Source organism: Rana temporaria, chromosome 7 (assembly GCF_905171775.1).
Source record: "Rana temporaria chromosome 7, aRanTem1.1, whole genome shotgun sequence".
In the NCBI taxonomy this organism is placed as follows: Eukaryota; Metazoa; Chordata; class Amphibia; order Anura; family Ranidae; genus Rana; species Rana temporaria.
The window spans coordinates 5,743,902-5,762,550 of record NC_053495.1 but is presented as its reverse complement, the minus strand read 5'-3'; the positions used below and the strand labels follow the sequence as shown (position 1 = coordinate 5,762,550).

At 56.8% G+C, this 18,649-nt stretch overlaps 1 protein-coding gene across 1 annotated transcript in view; it reads left to right on the top strand.

Moving 5' to 3' along the window:
• Window positions 1-12,511, top strand: part of LOC120945933 (extensin-3-like) — a 38,069-nt gene extending 25,558 nt beyond the window's left edge. The window contains exon 2 of the mRNA XM_040360516.1: window positions 10,373-12,511. Coding sequence (XP_040216450.1) covers window positions 10,373-12,511 — 2,139 coding nt within the window. The remainder of the gene's footprint in view (window positions 1-10,372) is intronic.
• The last annotated feature ends 6,138 nt before the right edge of the window (window positions 12,512-18,649 follow it).

Below are 18,649 nucleotides of genomic sequence, written 5' to 3'. Positions count from 1 at the left end.
GCACCCCTGGCATAGATCCATAATGATGGCAGTTTTGATGGCAGAAATTCTCTGCGTTGTACAGAAGGTGATCCGACAACTGAAGATTAATGAGGACGGGAACATTTCCTGACATTTATCATTTTTTTTCTCATCTCTTTTATAAAAAAAGAAAAAGAGATGGAGTAGGGTTAGCAATCCTGACACCCCGACAGAGACAGACACCCCGATGTACTATGAGATCTCTGTCTGGCCCATGAACTCCTCTCTGCCTATATAATAAATGATGAGGTGAGCGTATCCATGGGGGACAGCACTAGAAATGTGCAGCTCTGATAGGATGGGCACATAGAACACTCCTCCCATTGATAGGGTGGGTACAAAGAACAGGTGGAGGTGGGGTTGGATTGGTTCTTAGGTGGAGGTGGGGGGGTTGGCTTGGTTCCTAGGTGAAGGTGGGGGGGGGGGGTGGCTTGGTTCTTAGGTGGAGGTGGGGGTTCGTTTGGTCCTTAGGTGGAGGTGGGGGGTTGGCTTGGTCCTTAGGTGGAGGTGGGGGGGTTGGCTTGGTCCTTAGGTGTAGGTGGGGGGTTGGCTTAGTTCTTAGGTGGAGGTGGGGGGTTGGCTTGGTCCTTAGGTGGAGGTGGGGGGTTGGCTTGGTTCTTAGGTGGAGGTAAAGGGGGTTGGCTTGGTTCTTAGGTGGAGGTGGGGGGTTGGCTTGGTTCTTAGGTGGAGGTGGGGGGGTTAGCTTGGTTCTTAGGTGGAGGTGGGGGGGTTGGCTTGGTTCTTAGGTGGAGGTGGGGGGGTTGGCTTGGTTCTTAGGTGAAGGTGGGGGGGGGGTGGTTTGGTTCTTAGGTGGAGGTGAGGGGGGTTGGCTTGGTTCTTAGGTGGAGGTGGGGGGTTCGCTTGGTCCTTAGGTGGAGGTGGGGGGGTTGGCTTGGTTCTTAGGTGGAGGTGGGAGGGGGTTCGCTTGGTCCTTAGGTGGAGGTGGGGGGTTGGCTTGGTCCTTAGGTGGAGGTGGGGGGGTTGGCTTGGTCCTTAGGTGGAGGTGGGGGGGTTGGCTTAGTTCTTAGGTCGAGGTGGGGGGGTTCGGTTGGTCCTTAGGTGGAGGTGGGGGGTTGGTTTGGTTCTTAGGTGGAGGTGAGGGGGGTTGGCTTGGTTCTTAGGTGGAGGTGGGGGGGTTGGTTTGGTTCTTAGGTGGAGGTGGGGGGGGTGGCTTGGTTCTTAGGTGGAGGTGAGGGGGGTTGGCTTGGTTCTTAGGTGGAGGTGGGGGGGTTGGTTTGGTTCTTAGATGGAGGTGGGGGGGGGGGGGGCTTGGTTCTTAGGTGGAGATGGGGGGGTTGGTTTGGTTCTTAGGTGGAGGTGGGGGGGGGGCTTGGTTCTTAGGTGTAGGTGGGGGGTTGGCTTGGTTCTTAGGTGGAGGTGGGGGGGTTGGCTTGGTTCTTAGGTAGAGGTGGGGGGGGGTTGGCTTGGTTCTTAGGTGGAGGTGGGGTGGTTGGCTTGGTTTTTAGGTGGAGGGGGGGTTGTCTTGGTTCTTAGGTGGAGGTGGGGGTTGGCTTGGTTCTTAGGTGGAGGTGGGGGGGTTGGCTTGGTGCTTAGGTGGAGGTGGGGGGGTTGGCTTGGTTCTTAGGTGGAGGTGGGGGGTTGGCTTGGTTCTTAGGTGGAGGTGGGGTGGTTGACTTGGTTCTTAGGTGGAGGTGGGGGGGTTGGCTTGGTTCTTAGGTTGAGGTGGGGGGGGGGGGTGGCTTGGGTCTTAGGTGGAGGTAGGGGTTTGGCTTGGTTCTTAGGTGAAGGTAGGGGGGTTGGCTTGGTTCTTAGGTGGAGGTGGGGGGTTGGCTTGGTTCTTAGGTGGAGGTAGGGGGTTGGCTTGGTTCTTAGGTTGAGGTGGGGGGGGGTTGGCTTGGGTCTTAGGTGGAGGTAGGGGTTTGGCTTGGTTCTTAGGTGAAGGTAGGGGGGTTGGCTTGGTTCTTAGGTGGAGGTGGGGGGGGGGGTTGGGTTGGTCCTTAGGTGGAGGTGGGGGGTTGGCTTGGTTCTTAGGTGGAGGTGGGGGGTTGGTTGGTCCTTAGGTGGAGGTGGGGGGTTGGCTTGGTTCTTAGATGGAGGTGGGGGGGTTGGCTTGGTTCTTAGGTGGAGGTGGGGGGGGGGGGGTGGCTTGGTTCTTAGGCATAGGTGGGATAGGCTTCCCTGAATAAATACGTTTTCAGGGATCGCCTAAAAGGCGGACAGGGATAGGGGCTGAGCAGACATACCGGGGCAGGGAGTTCCAGAGGATAGGAGAGGCTCTGGAGAAGTCCTGGAGGAAGTAATAAGGGATCTAGAGAGCAGGGGGTCCTGGGTCATTGTTCTCCGCACACCTAACATCTTGTTCCCCTCCATAACAGCAACAGCTAATTCTCATTTTCTAGTCGTAGAGAACTTGAGAGGAATTTCAATTGCTTTATCTGCACAAGATGATTATATTTCATGTTTGAGAACCTCAGATTGTGGTGCTCCTGGTGAGGATGGGTGGCTGCACCGGGTTTCTCCGACTTCTGGCTGGTATCGGTGTGGGCGCTGTCTCTGTCGGCAACCTTGTGGAGGAGTTGGGTGGCGCCATGCAAATCCGCAGGGTTGATGGGGGCCTGGACTGGGAAGGGTGCTGCCGGTCCGGACCGGGGGTCAGGGACCGTTGAAAAGCCCGTGGAGATTGTGCCCCTGGAGTGGCAGTCCAGGGGTGCCATACATTGCACGAGTGTTTGAGGGGCACTCATCGTGTGGCACCTTCAGGTCACTGATCTCCACAACACACTTTTCACACCTGCCGCTTGGCCCGGGCCTTTTGGCTAGGACCAGTGGAATTTTTGTTTCCTGGCCGGAGGGCCGGCCAATGTATTTCACATTGGTCACTTTCCTCACTCTCCCATCTTCCTTTTCCCCACTTTCTTTTATTATTTTTCCCTGTGTTCTGTTTTGTTTGTCACTCTTTTTGTTTTGGTGCTTGCACTTTATGTGTGGCGAGTCGGGTGCTGGTCCTCGGGCCGGTCTCTGAAAGTCTTGGGAGTTGGTGGACTCGGCCTTCTGGTTAGGTTCACCGGCTCTCATGGGGTCTCCCTTCGGGGGAGCCTCACCGAGGAGGGTTCTGTTTCGGCAGTCCCTCTGAGGATGTTGGGTCCTTGTGGCTTCGGCTGCTTGGACCAAGATGGGTCCATATGGCTTCGGCTGTATGGACCACAGTAACTCTTTTCCCTGTCAGGAGCCTAACGCCCCGGGGGATCAGAGACGGGTCCTTTTCGGAGGACCACTGACGTATGCACCCGTCACAGTTTTTTGTGATGTCACTCTTTATGCGTGTGCACATGTGCACATTTTCCCTGCACCGGGTGGAGTTTTTTGGGTTGTGTTTTGCACGCCACAGGCTTTTCAACAGAAGGGTTGATGGGGGCCTGGAAAGGCTAGTAAGAGTGGAGGCTGCTATCCAGGGGGGCAGCTCTCCATGAGAAAACCTTGAAGGGTTCTCTATCTGGCAGGGACGGGGGGCCGCACTGACCCTGCTGGGGGGGTCGCATAGGAACTAGAAAGCCTATGGTGTATGTGCCCCTGGAGTGGCAGTCTGGGGTGCCATAAAATCACTGTGAGTGAGGGTCACTCTGATTTCTGGCACCACGGTCACTACACCAGAACACACTTTTTTAGCGCCTGCCTCCTGGGCCGGGCCTTTGGGTCGGGACGGGATTAATTTTTTAGTCCTGGCCATTGTATTGCACAATGGCCACGTTTTCACTCTCCTCTTGACTTTTTCCTCCCCCACTTTATTTCATTTATTCCTCTGTTTGTCACGTTTTTGTATTTTTATGTTTTTGTACGCGGTTTGACTAGTAGGGTGCCGGTCCTCGGGCCTGCCCTGAAAGTCTTGGGAGGGGGTGGACATGGCCTTCTGGCTTGGTTTGCCCTCTCTCATGGGGTCTCCCTTCGGGGGAGTCCCACCTAGGACTTGGGTGGGTCTGTTTCGGCAGACCCTCCAGAGAAAGGGGTCCATCTGGTTTCGGCCGGATGGACCGTAGTGTAAGTACCCTTGTCCCTGTCTGGAGCAGTGGCGGTGCGTCCATAGAGGGCGCCGGAGCGCGGCCCCCTCTGGCTCTCGCACCGCCACTGATTACAATACATAGATTTGTGCATTGCACGAATCTATGTATTGTTGCCGCCGCCGCCGCCGACTATTCAGATGGCCGGCCGGATGCTGAGCGCCGGCCATCTGAATAACGGCAGCTGGTTGGCTGTGTGGAAGTGCCTATCAGAGCCAGCGGATCTGATAGGCTTTCTGAGTACAGCCCTCAGGCTGTAATAGGCTTCCAGATACTTATCTAAGGGATGTACGGGGGGTGCGTTCCTTGGATAAGACTGACAGGTGTCTCAGCCAATCAGGTTCACCGGTTCTGGTTACAGGTAGAAGACATCGAGGGACGTGGAAGGAGGATGGCCGACCCCAGAAAGGTAAGTGCTGGGCGGGGGAGGGGCATTTTACAGGGCACAGCGGCGACAATTGGCACAGTGACAGTGGTGACAATGGGCACAGTGGCAGTGGCATCAATTGGCACAGTGGCGACAATTAAAGGGCACAGTGGCGACAATTAAAGGGCACAGTGGCGACAATTGATGGGCACAGTGGCTGAGTTTGATGGCATGGCACAGTGGTGACAATTGATGGGCCCAGTGGCTGGATTTGATGGGCCCAGTGGCTGCATTTGATGGGAGGTGGGGGGGTTGGCTTGGTCCTTAGGTGGAGGTGGGGTGGGTTTGGCTTGATCCTTAGGTGGAGGTGGGGGGTTGGCTTGGTTCTTAGGTGGAGGTGGGGGGGGGTTGACTTGGTCCTTAGGTGGAGGTGGGGGGGTTGGCTTGGTTCTTAGGTGGAGGTAGGGGGGTTGGCTTGGTCCTTAGGTGGAGGTGGAGGTGGGGGGGTTGGCTTGGTTCTTAGGTGGAGGTGAGGGGGGTTGGCTTGGTTCTTAGGTGGAGGTGGGGGTTTGGCTTGGTTCTTAGGTGGAGGTGTAGATGGGGGTTGGCTTGGTTCTTAGGTGGAGGTGAGGGGGGTTGGTTTGGTCCTTAGGTTGGGGTGGGGGGTTGGGTTGGTTCTCAGGTGGAGGTGAGGGGAGTTGGCTTGGTTCTTAGGTGGAGGTGGGGGGTTGGCTTGGTTCTTAGGTGGAGGTGTAGATGGGGGTTGGCTTGGTTCTTAGGTGGAGGTGAGGGGGGTTGGTTTGGTCCTTAGGTTGGGGTGGGGGGTTGGGTTGGTTCTTAGGTAGAGGTGGGGGGGGGGGTTGGCTTGGTCCTTAGGTGGAGGTGGGTTGACTTGGTTCTTAGGTGGAGGTGGGGGGGTTGGCTTGGTCCTTAGGTGGAGGTGGGGGGGTTGGCTTGGTCCTTAGGTGGAGGTGGGGGGTTGGCTTGGTTCTCAGGTGGAGGTGAGGGGAGTTGGCTTGGTTCTTAGGTGGAGGTGGGGGGTTGGCTTGGTTCTCAGGTGGAGGTGGCCATCAAATGCCACAGTGGCTGCATTTGATGGGCACAGTGGCTGCATTTGGTGGGCACAGTGAGGCTGCAATTGTTTTTATTGTTTGTTTGTTTTTTCGTTTGCGCCCCCCAAAAAATTTTGAGCACCAGCCGCCACTGGTCTGGAGCCTAACGCCCCGGGGAGTTCGGGGCAAGGCCCTCCGATTTCATAAGGCTTGTGTACACCCGTTGCACGTTTTTGTGTCGCCTCTTTATGTTGTGCACATTTTTTTGGGCACTGGTGAAGTTTTTGAGTGCGTTTCACACGCCATTGGCTTTCGATAAAAAAGAAGAAAAAGACTTAGATTGTAAGCTCTTGAGGGCGGGGACTGATGTGAATGTACAATATATATGTAAAGCGCGGTGTAAATTGAAATACCTGTAATAAATAATAAGTAGTTGTTACTTTGCATGGAAAGAAATGGTTTTATGGTGGAGATTGTATATATTGGTGGGGGGATCTCATGAATGAATTGTATATATTGTGTGTCATAAACTGGATGGAAGAGGCAAAAACATTTCAATAAACTAAAGTCCATCTATTCATTGCATGCAAATCCCCCCCCCCCCCCCCCCGATGCACAGAGTGTGTGTCCCCCCCGCTATGTGTGCATTAGGTGGTATTTGCATGCAGTGTCTCTCCGCCGTCCTCCGCGTGTTCCGAGAACGCCAGTAAAATCGCAGCCGCACTTCCACTGACGCACGCTCGCAATTCTGCGTCAGCTCTGCCGGAAATCGCAGACTTTGCGTCGCTCTGATTTGTTTGAAAAAAAAAGAAAGAAAAAGGATCAATAACTGCGTAGCGACCCGCGTCCAACATCGACCTTGGGAGATGACGTGCCTGAGACCGCCAAGGAGCGAACGAGGATTTCTGCGTAAATACCGACCTCACCGAGCGGATTGAACGCGTTTCGCCTGATCGTTCGTTTTACCAGATTGTAACAAAAATATAGCGGAGCCGTAGAGACATGTCTGTCCATCGATTATGGTGGGGGGAGGGGCTTATGTGACTTAAGCTCAATTCACACAACGCGATCGCACAGGGATAAGGATCCATAAGGGGGTAATACAGGTAATACAAAAGGGGGGGGGGCGCAGATAATACAAATACATAAAGGGACATTATATACTGTAGATAATACAAATTATTAAGGGAGGTTATACTGTTAATACAAATACATGAGGGGGGTTAATAGAGATAAAACAAATATACAAGGGGACATTATACAGATAATACAAATACATAATGATACATATTGTGGGGTTATACATATAAAACAAATACGTGGGGGGGGTAGGTAATACAAATACACAAGGGGCCAGATTCAGAAAGAATCGCGTAAGTTTGGGCGGGCGTAGCGTATCTCATATACACTACGCCGCCGTAACTTAGAGAGGCAGGTACCGTATTCAGAAACAACTTGCGTCCTAAGTTACGGCGGCGTAGCGTATATGGTCCGGCGTAAGCCCGCGTAATTCAAAGTAGGTTGGCAGTGGGCGTGTTTTATTAAAATGGACCGTGACCCCATGCAAATGAGGGGCCGAACTAACGGCGCATGTGCCGTCCGTGGACGTATCCCAGTGCGCATGCGCAGAATCACGTTGCAAATACTCAATGCTTTCGACGTGAACGTAAACTACGCCCAGCCCCATTCACGTACGAATTACGCAAACGACGTGAACCACGTAAAATTTGACGCTGTTCCGACGTCCATACTTAACATTGGCTGCGCCTCATATAGCAGGGGCAACTTTACGCCGGTCATACGCCTTACGTAAACGATGTATATTAATACGCCGGGCGCAAGTACGTTCGTGAATTGGCGTATCTTACTCATTTGCATATTTTTAATGGGAACGCCGAATGCGTCCAGTGTAACTATGCGCCCACGATACGCCGGCGTAGGCAAGTTACGTCGGCCGGCTGAAGCCATGTTTTCAGGCTTATCTCTCTTCGTGAATCGGCGTAAAGATGTGACGGCGCACATTTGAAATTACGGTGGCGTATCTGGAGATACGCCGCCGTAAATCGTTTCTGAATCCGGGCCATGGAGAGTACACAGATAATACAAATAAATAAAGGGGGGGGGGGTTTATACAGATAATACAAATACATATTGTGGGGTTATACATATAAAACAAATACATGGGGGGGGGGGGGGGGGGGGGTTTATACAGATAATACAAATACATAAGGGGCTGGATTCAGGTACATTTGCCCATTTCTTACGGAGGCGCAGCGCACCGTTTTGCCGCTGCGCCTCCGTAAATTTCCTGCGCTACGCTTGATTCACGGAGCAGTAGCTCCGTAAATTGCGTGGGCGCTCCTGAAAAATGCCCGGCATAAGAGCGCGCAATTTAAATGATCCCGTAGTGGGCTTGGATCATGTAAATTAGGCGCGTTCCCGCGCCGAGCGTAGTGCACATGCTCCGTCGGGAAACTTTCCCGACGTGCATTGCGGTAAATGACGTCGCAAGGACGTCATTTGCTTCAAAGTGAACGTGAATGGCGTCCAGCGCCATTCACGATTCACTTACGCAAACGACGTAATTTTTCGAAAACGCGACGCGGGAACGACGGGTATACGTAACATTGGCTGCCCCTGCTAATAGCAGGGGCAGCCTTACGCAAAAACCGACGTACGCAAACGACGTAAACTGCGTACGCAGGGCGCGCGTACGGTTGTGAATCGGCGTTAGTATGCAATTTGCATACTATACGCTGACCACTACGGGAACGCCACCTAGCGGCCTGCGTAAGAATGCAGCCTAAGATATGCGGGTATAAGAGCCTTATGCCAGTCATTTCTTAGGCTGCAGTCGGCGTAACGAGGTTCCTGAATCAGGAGCATTCGATACGCCCGCGCAAGTAAGCAATTGCGCTGCGTAACTATGGTTACGCAGACGCAATTGCTTTTTGAATCCACCCCAAGGAGGGTAATAGAGAGAATACAAATATATAATGATACATATTGTCATATTGTGGGGTTATACAGATAATACAAATACATAAGAGGTGTGGGGGGTATACATATATTACAAATACATAAAAGGGGGGGGGGGGGTAATACAGATAATACAAATACATAAGGGGGGGGGGGGTAATACATACAGTAAGGACATGTGTGATGACATCATCAGAGTCTATATATAACCTCATTTGAAGACGGAGATCCTTTCCTGGGGATGCAAAGCAGTCGCCCGTTTTGCATTTTCCACGGAATGTCGGGACATCGGAAACCTCCGACTTTGTTTATGTTGTTTTCACCTAAATTTGTCTTCCCGCAGCTCTTATCATTGGCTTTCCTCTGTTCCTGGTGGAGGGGGGACAATGGTGACACCTCCTTTGTGCTCTCCGTGTCACCCTTAGGAGGGGCAATAGGGATCATGTTCCCTGCAATGAGGTCATTCATGTTCAGGGAAGTGTGATGTGAGGAGCCAATCAGGAAACCCCCCCGAAAGTTCCCGGGTCTGTACACCTGCTGTGCCCATTATAAGGGGTTCCCACCATCCCTGTGCTGAGTTCCCGGGTCTGTACACCCGCTGTGCCCATTATGAGGGGTTCCCACCACCCCTGTGCTGAGTTCCCGGGTCTGTACACCCGCTGTGCCCCATTATGAGGAGTTCCCACCATCCCTGTGCTGAGTTCCGGGTCTGTACACCCGCTGTGCCCATTATGAGGGGTTCCCACCATCCCTGTGCTGAGTTCCGGGTCTGTACACCCGCTGTGCCCCATTATGAGGGGTTCCCACCATCCCTGTGCTGAGTTCCCGGGTCTGTACACCCGCTGTGCCCCATTATGAGGAGTTCCCACCATCCCTGTGCTGAGTTCCCGGGTCTGTACCCCCGCTGTGCCCATTATGAGGGGTTCCCACCATCCCTGTGCTGAGTTCCCGGTCTGTACACCCGCTGTGCCCATTATGAGGGGTTCCCACCGTCCCTGTGCTGAGTTCCCGGGTCTGTACCCCCGCTGTGCCCATTATGAGGGGTTCCCACCATCCCTGTGCTGAGTTCCCGGGTCTGTACACCTGCTGTGCCCATTATGAGAGGTTCCCACCATCCCTGTGCTGAGTTCCCGGGTCTGTACACCCGCTGTGCCCATTATGAGGGGTTCCCACCGTCCCTGTGCTGAGTTCCCGGGTCTGTACCCCCGCTGTGCCCATTATGAGGGGTTCCCACCATCCCTGTGCTGAGTTCCCAGGACTGCAATGTACGGACTGCATAGGCAAAAATCACCCCTCCAATTCCTCTTCTTATCACAAATCCTCTCCCCCATAATACCCTCTTCTACCACAACGTTCCAATCATTCCGGAACTGGAACTTCAGCCTGGATGCTGGAATTCTGTTCAAATCCCAGGACAGTCCCGCTGAATCCGGGACAGTTGGGAAGTGTGGAGTTGGTGGGACTGGAAGTTTGTCCTGAAAAGGTAAAAAGGACAAACTTTAGACACATAAAATGTCCAATGGAATTCACATCTCAGGGGGATATCCGCCCATCTATGGCCGCTTGACCCGCCTTCCCCTCACATCGGCCTCCATATTGATATCAGTCACCAGGCCTCCGGGGTTCGGGGAGAGTGGGCCTCTGAACACCTTGTGGATTGGGATGTACTACAGCGAGGCCGATGGCTGTACTACAGGCCTGTAGGTACGGGGGGGGGGGGGGGGGGGCTCTGGCTCGGCGCACAGCTTCATTGCTGGGGGAGCATTTGGCAGGTGTCAGGAATTCTCTCCAAGACAGAGACGGATTAAGGCGGAATGGGGCCCCAGGCGGGGTAGCAGCTTTGGCCCCACCATCCCTTTGATTGGGATGGATATAGACTGCAGTAGGTACAGAGAGGCTGACCCCCCCCATTACATTTTCTGTTCTGGCCCCACCAGACACCCTATCAGACACCACCCGCCCCCACCAGACACCAACCGGCCCCACCAGACACCACCCGCCCCCATCAGACACCAACCGGCCCCACCAGACACCAACCGCCCCCACCAGACACCAACCGGCCCCACCAGACACCAACCGGCCCCACCAGACACCAACCGCCCCCACCAGACACCAACCGCCCCCACCAGACACCACCCGCCCCCACCAGACACCACCCGCCCCCACCAGACACCAACCGGCCCCACCAGACACCAACCGGCCCCACCAGACACCAACCGGCCCCATCAGACACCACCCGCCCCCACCAGACACCAACCGTCCCCACCAGACACCAACCACCCCCACCCCCACCAGACACTAACCGCCCCCATCAGACAACACCCGCCCCCACCAGACACCACCCGCCCCCACCAGACACCAACCGCCCCCATCAGACACCACCCGCCCCCACCAGACACCAACCGCCCCCACCAGACACCACCCACCCCCACCAGACACTAACCGCCCCCATCAGACAACACCCGCCCCCACCAGACACCACCCGCCCCCACCAGACACCAACCGCCCCCATCAGACACCACCCGCCCCCCCACCAGACACCAACCGCCCCCACCAGACACCACCCGCCCCCACCAGACACCAACCACCCCCACCAGACACTAACCGCCCCCATCAGACAACACCCGCCCCCACCAGACACCACCCGCCCCCACCAGACACCACCCGCCCCCATCAGACACCAACCGGCCCCACCAGACACCACCCGCCCCCATCAGACACCAACCGGCCCCACCAGACACCAACCGCCCCCACCAGACACCAACCGGCCCCACCAGACACCAACCGGCCCCACCAGACACCAACCGCCCCCACCAGACACCAACCGCCCCCACCAGACACCAACCGCCCCCACCAGACACCACCCGCCCCCACCAGACACCAACCGGCCCCACCAGACACCAACCGGCCCCACCAGACACCAACCGGCCCCACCAGACACCAACCGGCCCCATCAGACACCACCCGCCCCCACCAGACACCAACCGTCCCCACCAGACACCAACCACCCCCACCCCCACCAGACACTAACCGCCCCCATCAGACAACACCCGCCCCCACCAGACACCACCCGCCCCCACCAGACACCAACCGCCCCCATCAGACACCACCCGCCCCCACCAGACACCAACCGCCCCCACCAGACACCACCCGCCCCCACCAGACACCAACCACCCCCACCAGACACTAACCGCCCCCATCAGACAACACCCGCCCCCACCAGACACCACCCGCCCCCACCAGACACCACCCGCCCCCACCAGACACCAACCGCCCCCACCAGACACCAACCGCCCCCACCAGACACCACCCGCCCCCACCAGACACCACCCGCCCCCACCAGACACCAACCACCCCCACCAGACACCAACCACCCCCATCAGACACCACCCGCCTCCAACAGACACCAACCGCCCCCACCAGACACCAACCGCCCCCACCAGACACTACCCACCCCCACCAGACACCAACCGCCCCCACCAGACACCAACCACCCCCACCAGACACCAACCACCCCCATCAGACACCACCCGCCTCCAACAGACACCAACCGCCCCCACCAGACACCAACCGCCCCCACCAGACACTACCCACCCCCACCAGACACCAACCGCCCCCACCAAACACCACCCGCCCCCACCAGACACCACCCGCCCCCACCAGACACCAACCGCCCCCACCAGACACCACCCGCCCCCACCAGACACCACCCGCCCCCACCAGACACCAACCGCCCCCACCAGACACCACCCGCCCCCACCAGACACCAACCGCCCCCACCAGACACCAACCGGCCCCACCAGACACCAACCGCCCCCACCAGACACCAACCGGCCCCACCAGACACCAACCGGCCCCACCAGACACCAACCGCCCCCACCAGACACCAACCGCCCCCACCAGACACCAACCGGCCCCACCAGACACCAACCGGCCCCACCAGACACCAACCGGCCCCACCAGACACCAACCGGCCCCACCAGACACCAACCGGCCCCACCAGACACCAACCGTCCCCACCAGACACCAACCGCCCCCACCAGACACCACCCACCCCCACCCCCACCAGACACTAACCGCCCCCATCAGACAACACCCGCCCCCACCAGACACCACCCGCCCCCACCAGACACCAACCGCCCCCATCAGACACCACCCGCCCCCACCAGACACCAACCGCCCCCACCAGACACCACCCGCCCCCACCAGACACCACCCGCCCCCACCAGACACCAACCGCCCCCACCAGACACTAACCGCCCCCATCAGACAACACCCGCCCCCACCAGACACCACCCGCCCCCACCAGACACCACCCGCCCCCACCAGACACCAACCACCCCCACCAGACACCAACCGCCCCCACCAGACACCACCCGCCCCCACCAGACACCACCCGCCCCCACCAGACACCAACCACCCCCACCAGACACCAACCACCCCCATCAGACACCACCCGCCTCCAACAGACACCAACCGCCCCCACCAGACACCAACCGCCCCCACCAGACACTACCCACCCCCACCAGACACCAACCGCCCCCACCAGACACTACCCGCCCCCACCAGACACCACCCGCCCCCACCAGACACCAACCGCCCCCACCAGACACTACCCGCCCCCACCAGACACCACCCGCCCCCACCAGACACCAACCGCCCCCACCAGACACCACCCGCCCCCATCAGACACCAACCGCCCCCATCAGACACCACCTGCCCCCACCAGACACCAACCGCCCCCACCAGACACTACCCGCCCCCACCCGCCCCCACCCGCCCCCACCAGACACCAACCACCCCCATCAGACACCACCCGCCCCCATCAGACACCACCCACCCCCATTAGACACCAACCGCCCCATCAGACACCAACTGCGCCCCCCCCCCCCCAGACACAAACCACCCTCACCAGACACCAACCGCCCCCATCAGACACCAACCGCCCCCATCAGACACCAACCGCCCCCATCAGACACCAACTGCCTTCACCAGAAACCAACCGCCCCCATCAGACATCAACCGCCCCCACCAGACACCAACCGCCCCCACCAGACACCAACCGCCCCCACTAGACACCACCCGCCCCCACCAGACACCACCCGTCCCCATCAGACACCAACCGCCCCCAACAGACACCACCCGCCCCCACCAGACACCAACCGCCCCCACCAGACACCACCCGCCCCCATCAGACACCACCCACCCCCATCAGACACCAACCGCCCCCATCAGACACCAACCGCCCCCACCAGACACCACCCGCCCCCATCAGACACCAACCGCCCCCATCAGACACCACCCGCCCCCATCAGACACCACCCGCCCCCACCAGACACCACCCGCCCCCATCAGACACCACCCACCCCCATCAGACACCAACCGCCCCCACCAGACACCACCCGCCCCCATCAGACACCAACCGCCCAGAAGTCCATCGTCCCAGTGAGGATGCCGGATCCCGGACTTCGGACCGCAGAACAATGCAGGGACTTGCCAGGAATGTCATCTGACATAATCAATATCAGTAAATACCTCAGACATTGGCGGCGCTCTCCTCCACCTCCTCGCTGTCCCCAAACTCAGGATGGTGTCCGATGAATCTTCTCATATTTATGAAATGAACGCTGAAAATGGAAAACATGGGAAATTATAAGACCTGACATTACAGAGGCTGCCCGTCCTGACTCTGGGTCCTATAGGTCCTTCCCTAGAGTGTAACTCCTATGGGTCTGTCCCTGGACTCTGGGTCCTATAGGTCCTTCCCTAGATTCTAACTCCTATGGGTCTGGCCCTGGACTCCGGGTTCTATAGGTCCTTCCCTATACTCTGGGTCCTATAGGTCCTTCCCTATACTCTGGGTCCTATAGGTCCTTCCCTAGAGTGTAACTCCTATGGGTCTGTCCCTGGACTCCGGGTTCTATAGGTCCTTCCCTATACTCTGGGTCCTATAGGTCCTTTCCTAGAGTCTAACTCCTTTGGGTCTGGCTCTGGACTCTGGGTTCTATAGGTCTGTCCTTGGAATCTGGGACCTATAGGTCCATCCATGGATTTTAAGTCCTATAAGTCTGTCCCTGGATTCTATATGCCTGTCTGTGGACTTTAGGTCCATCCCTATACTTTGGGTCCTATAGGTCCATCCCTGGAATCTGGGTCTTATAGATCTATCCCTGTACTCCGAGTCCGATAGGTTAATCCATGTTTTTGGAGTACCATGGGTCCGTCCCTGGATTCTATAAGCCTGTCCCTGGAATTGAGGTCCCTTAGGTCCATCCCTATACTTTGAGTCCTTTAAGTCCATCCCTGGAATCTATAGGTCCATCCCTGGAATCTAATTCCTGAAGGTCCATCCCTGGACTCTATAAGCCTGCCCCTCGACTTTAGGTCTCTATGGGTCGGTCCCTATACTCTGGGTCCTATAGGTCCATCCTTGGATTCTAAGTCCTATAGGTCTGTCCCTGGTCTCCATAAGCCTGTCTCCGGACATTGGGTCCTATAGGTCCATCCCTGGACCCATCTGGGAGTCTGGGAGGTCTTATGTCTGGGGGGAGGGGTCTCATGTCAGGGGGTCCCTCATGTCTGAGGGGGGTCTCAGGTTTGGGGGGGTTCTCATGTTTGGGGGGTCTCATGTCTTGGGAGGTCTCATGTCTGGGGGAGGGGGGTCTCATGTCTGGGGGAGGGGAGGTCTCATGTCTGGGGGGGGGGGGTCTCTAATGTCTGGGGGGGGTCTCATGTCTGGGGGAGGGGGGGTCTCATGTCTGGGGGGGTCCCTCATGTTTGGGGAGGTCTCATGTCTGGGGGAGTCCCTCATGTTTGGGGAGGTCTCATGTCTGGGGGGGGGGGTCCCTCATGTCTGGGGGGGGTCCCTCATGTTTGGGGAGGTCTCATGTCTGGGGGGGGTCCCTCATGTTTGGGGAGGTCTCATGTCTGGGGGGGGGGTCCCTCATGTTTGGGGGGGTTTCATGTCTGGGGGGGGGTCTCATGTCTGGAGGAGGGGGGTCTTATGTCTGGGGGGGTCCCTCATGTTTGGGGGGGTCTCATGTCTGGGGGAGTCCCTCATGTTTGGGGAGGTCTCATGTCTGGGGGGGTCTCATGTCTGGGGGAGGGGGAGGTCTCATGTCTGGGGGGGGTCCCTCATGTTTGGGGGGGTCTCATGTCTGGGGGGGGGTCCCTCATGTTTGGGGAGGTCTCATGTTTGGGGAGGTCTCATGTCTGGGGGGGTCTCATGTCTGGGGGAGGGGGGTCTCTCGTGTCTGGGGGGTCTCATGTCTGGGGGAGGGGGGTCTCTCATGTCTGGGGGGGGGGGTCTCATGTCTGGGGGGTCTCATGTCTGGGGGAGGGGGGTCTCTCATGTCTGGGGGAGGGGGGGTCCCTCATGTTTGGGGGAGGGGGGTCTCTCATGTCTGGGGGAGGGGGGCCTCTCATGTCTGGGGGAGGGGGGTCCCTCATGTTTGGGGGAGGGGGGTCTCTCATGTCTGGGGGAGGGGGGTCTCATGTCTGGGGGAGGGGAGGTCTCATGTCTGGGGGGGGGGGGGTCCCTAATGTCTGGGGGGGGTCTCATGTCTGGGGGAGGGGGGTCTCATGTCTGGGGGGGTCCCTCATGTTTGGGGAGGTCTCATGTCTGGGGGAGTCCCTCATGTTTGGGGAGGTCTCATGTCTGGGGGGGGGGGTCCCTCATGTTTGGGGAGGTCTCATGTCTGGGGGGGTCCCTCATGTTTGGGGAGGTCTCATGTCTGGGGGGGGTCCCTCATGTTTGGGGAGGTCTCATGTCTGGGGGGGGGGGCCCTCATGTTTGGGGGGGTTTCATGTCTGGGGGGGGGTCTCATGTCTGGAGGAGGGGGGTCTTATGTCTGGGGGGGTCCCTCATGTTTGGGGGGGTCTCATGTCTGGGGGAGGGGGAGGTCTCATGTCTGGGGGGGGTCCCTCATGTTTGGGGGGGTCTCATGTCTGGGGGGGGGGTCCCTCATGTTTGGGGAGGTCTCATGTTTGGGGAGGTCTCATGTCTGGGGGGGTCTCATGTCTGGGGGAGGGGGGTCTCTCGTGTCTGGGGGGTCTCATGTCTGGGGGAGGGGGGTCTCTCATGTCTGGGGGGGGGGGGTCTCATGTCTGGGGGGTCTCATGTCTGGGGGAGGGGGGTCTCTCATGTCTGGGGGAGGGGGGTCCCTCATGTTTGGGGGAGGGGGGTCTCTCATGTCTGGGGGAGGGGGGCCTCTCATGTCTGGGGGAGGGGGGTCCCTCATGTTTGGGGGAGGGGGGTCTCTCATGTCTGGGGGAGGGGGGTCTCATGTCTGGGGGAGGGTCTCATGTCTGGGGGAGGGGGGTCCCTCATGTCTGGGGAGGTCTCATGTCTGGAGGAGGGGGGTCCCTTATGTCTGGGGGGTCTTTGGAAATAAACTGACACCAGCCAATCAGGTTGTCTGTTTCTTGTTTGCAGGGCAGGTCAAAAACTATCTGGAAGCTCATTGGTTGCTGAGGTGGAGGGTGATGGTTGCCATAGGTAACGTCCTTACGTCAGAAGAGGCGTGTCTCCGTTACGCTCAGAGCTCTGCCGGTTGCTACGGACAATCCAGTTCATCAGAACCTCCCCCCTCCCCATATCACCCGAGTGACGTCGAGAGCCGGGCGGGGCCGGGCCCTGGGCGGGCGTTTAGCCGGAAGGGCGGTCTCTCTAGGTAGGCGGGGTCTCTGTCTGGGAGTCGGGCAATATAGTTCTACTCATTGGGCGGGTCCCGGAGGCGGTCCTCGCCCTAAAGGGGTTGGGCCTTCCATCTCCCAGGGCGTGTGCGGGGCCGAGCTGTGAGATGATTGGGCGGGGTCGGGTGTGTCCTCCGTCCGGGGGGCGGATCGGATGTGAGGGGCGGGCGCTGTGCGGGAGGTGGGCGGTTCCCTGTCTCAGTCGGGCAGTGTGGGGTGTAGCGGGCTGTCAGCGCTCCGCTCTGCTCTCTGGGTGATCGGTGTGTGGTCGGTGAGTGATCGGTGATCGGGCGGGAGGAGGAAGGAGTATCGCCGCCATGGGCTGCACGGTGAGCGCCGAGGACAAAGCGGCGGCCGAGAGATCCAAAAACATCGACAAGAATCTCCGGGAGGACGGAGAGAAGGCGGCCCGGGAGGTCAAACTGCTGCTGCTCGGTAATTCTACTGCCACAGATACCCTGTATATCTGTATCCCTCTATCTATATACCCCATCCTACACATCCGTATATACCCCATCTGTATACCCCATCTGTATACCCCTATCTATATACTACACATCCGTATATACCCTGTGTATCTATATCCTACATATTCATACCTATATACCCTGTATATCTATTTACTACACATCCGTATATACCCTATCTATATACTACACATCCGTGTATACCCTGTGTATCTGTATCCCTCCATCTAAATACCCTATCCGTATATACCCCATCTGTATACCCCTATCTATATACCCCGTCTGTATACCCCTATCTATATACTACACATCCGTATATACCCCGTCTGTATACCCCTATCTATATACCCCATCTGTATACCCCTATTTATATACTACCTATCTGTATACCCCGTCTGTATACCCCTATCTGTATACTACACATCTGTATACCCCTATCTATATCCTACACATCCCTATATACCCCATCTGTATACCCCTATCTGTATACTACACATCCGTATATACCCCTATCTATATACAACACATTCATACCTATATACCCCATCTGTATACCCTGTATATCTATATACTACACATCAGTATACCCCTATCTATATACTACACATCTATATACCCCATCTGTATACCCCTATCTATATACTACACATGCCTATATCCCCTGTATACCTCCATCTATATACAACTCTCTTTATACTATACATCCCTATATACCCCATCTGTATACCCCTATCTATATACTACATGTCTGTATACCCCTATCTATATACTACACATCTATATACCCCATCTGTATACCCCTATCTATATACTACACATCTATATACCCCTATCTATATACTACACATCTATATACCCCTATCTATATACTACACATCTATATACCCCTATCTATATACTACACATCTATATACCCCTATCTATATACTACACATCTATATACCCCTATCTATATACTATACATCCCAATATACCCCATCTGTATACCCCTCTATATACTACACATTCATACCTATATACCCTGTACACCTCCATCTATATACCCCTATCTGT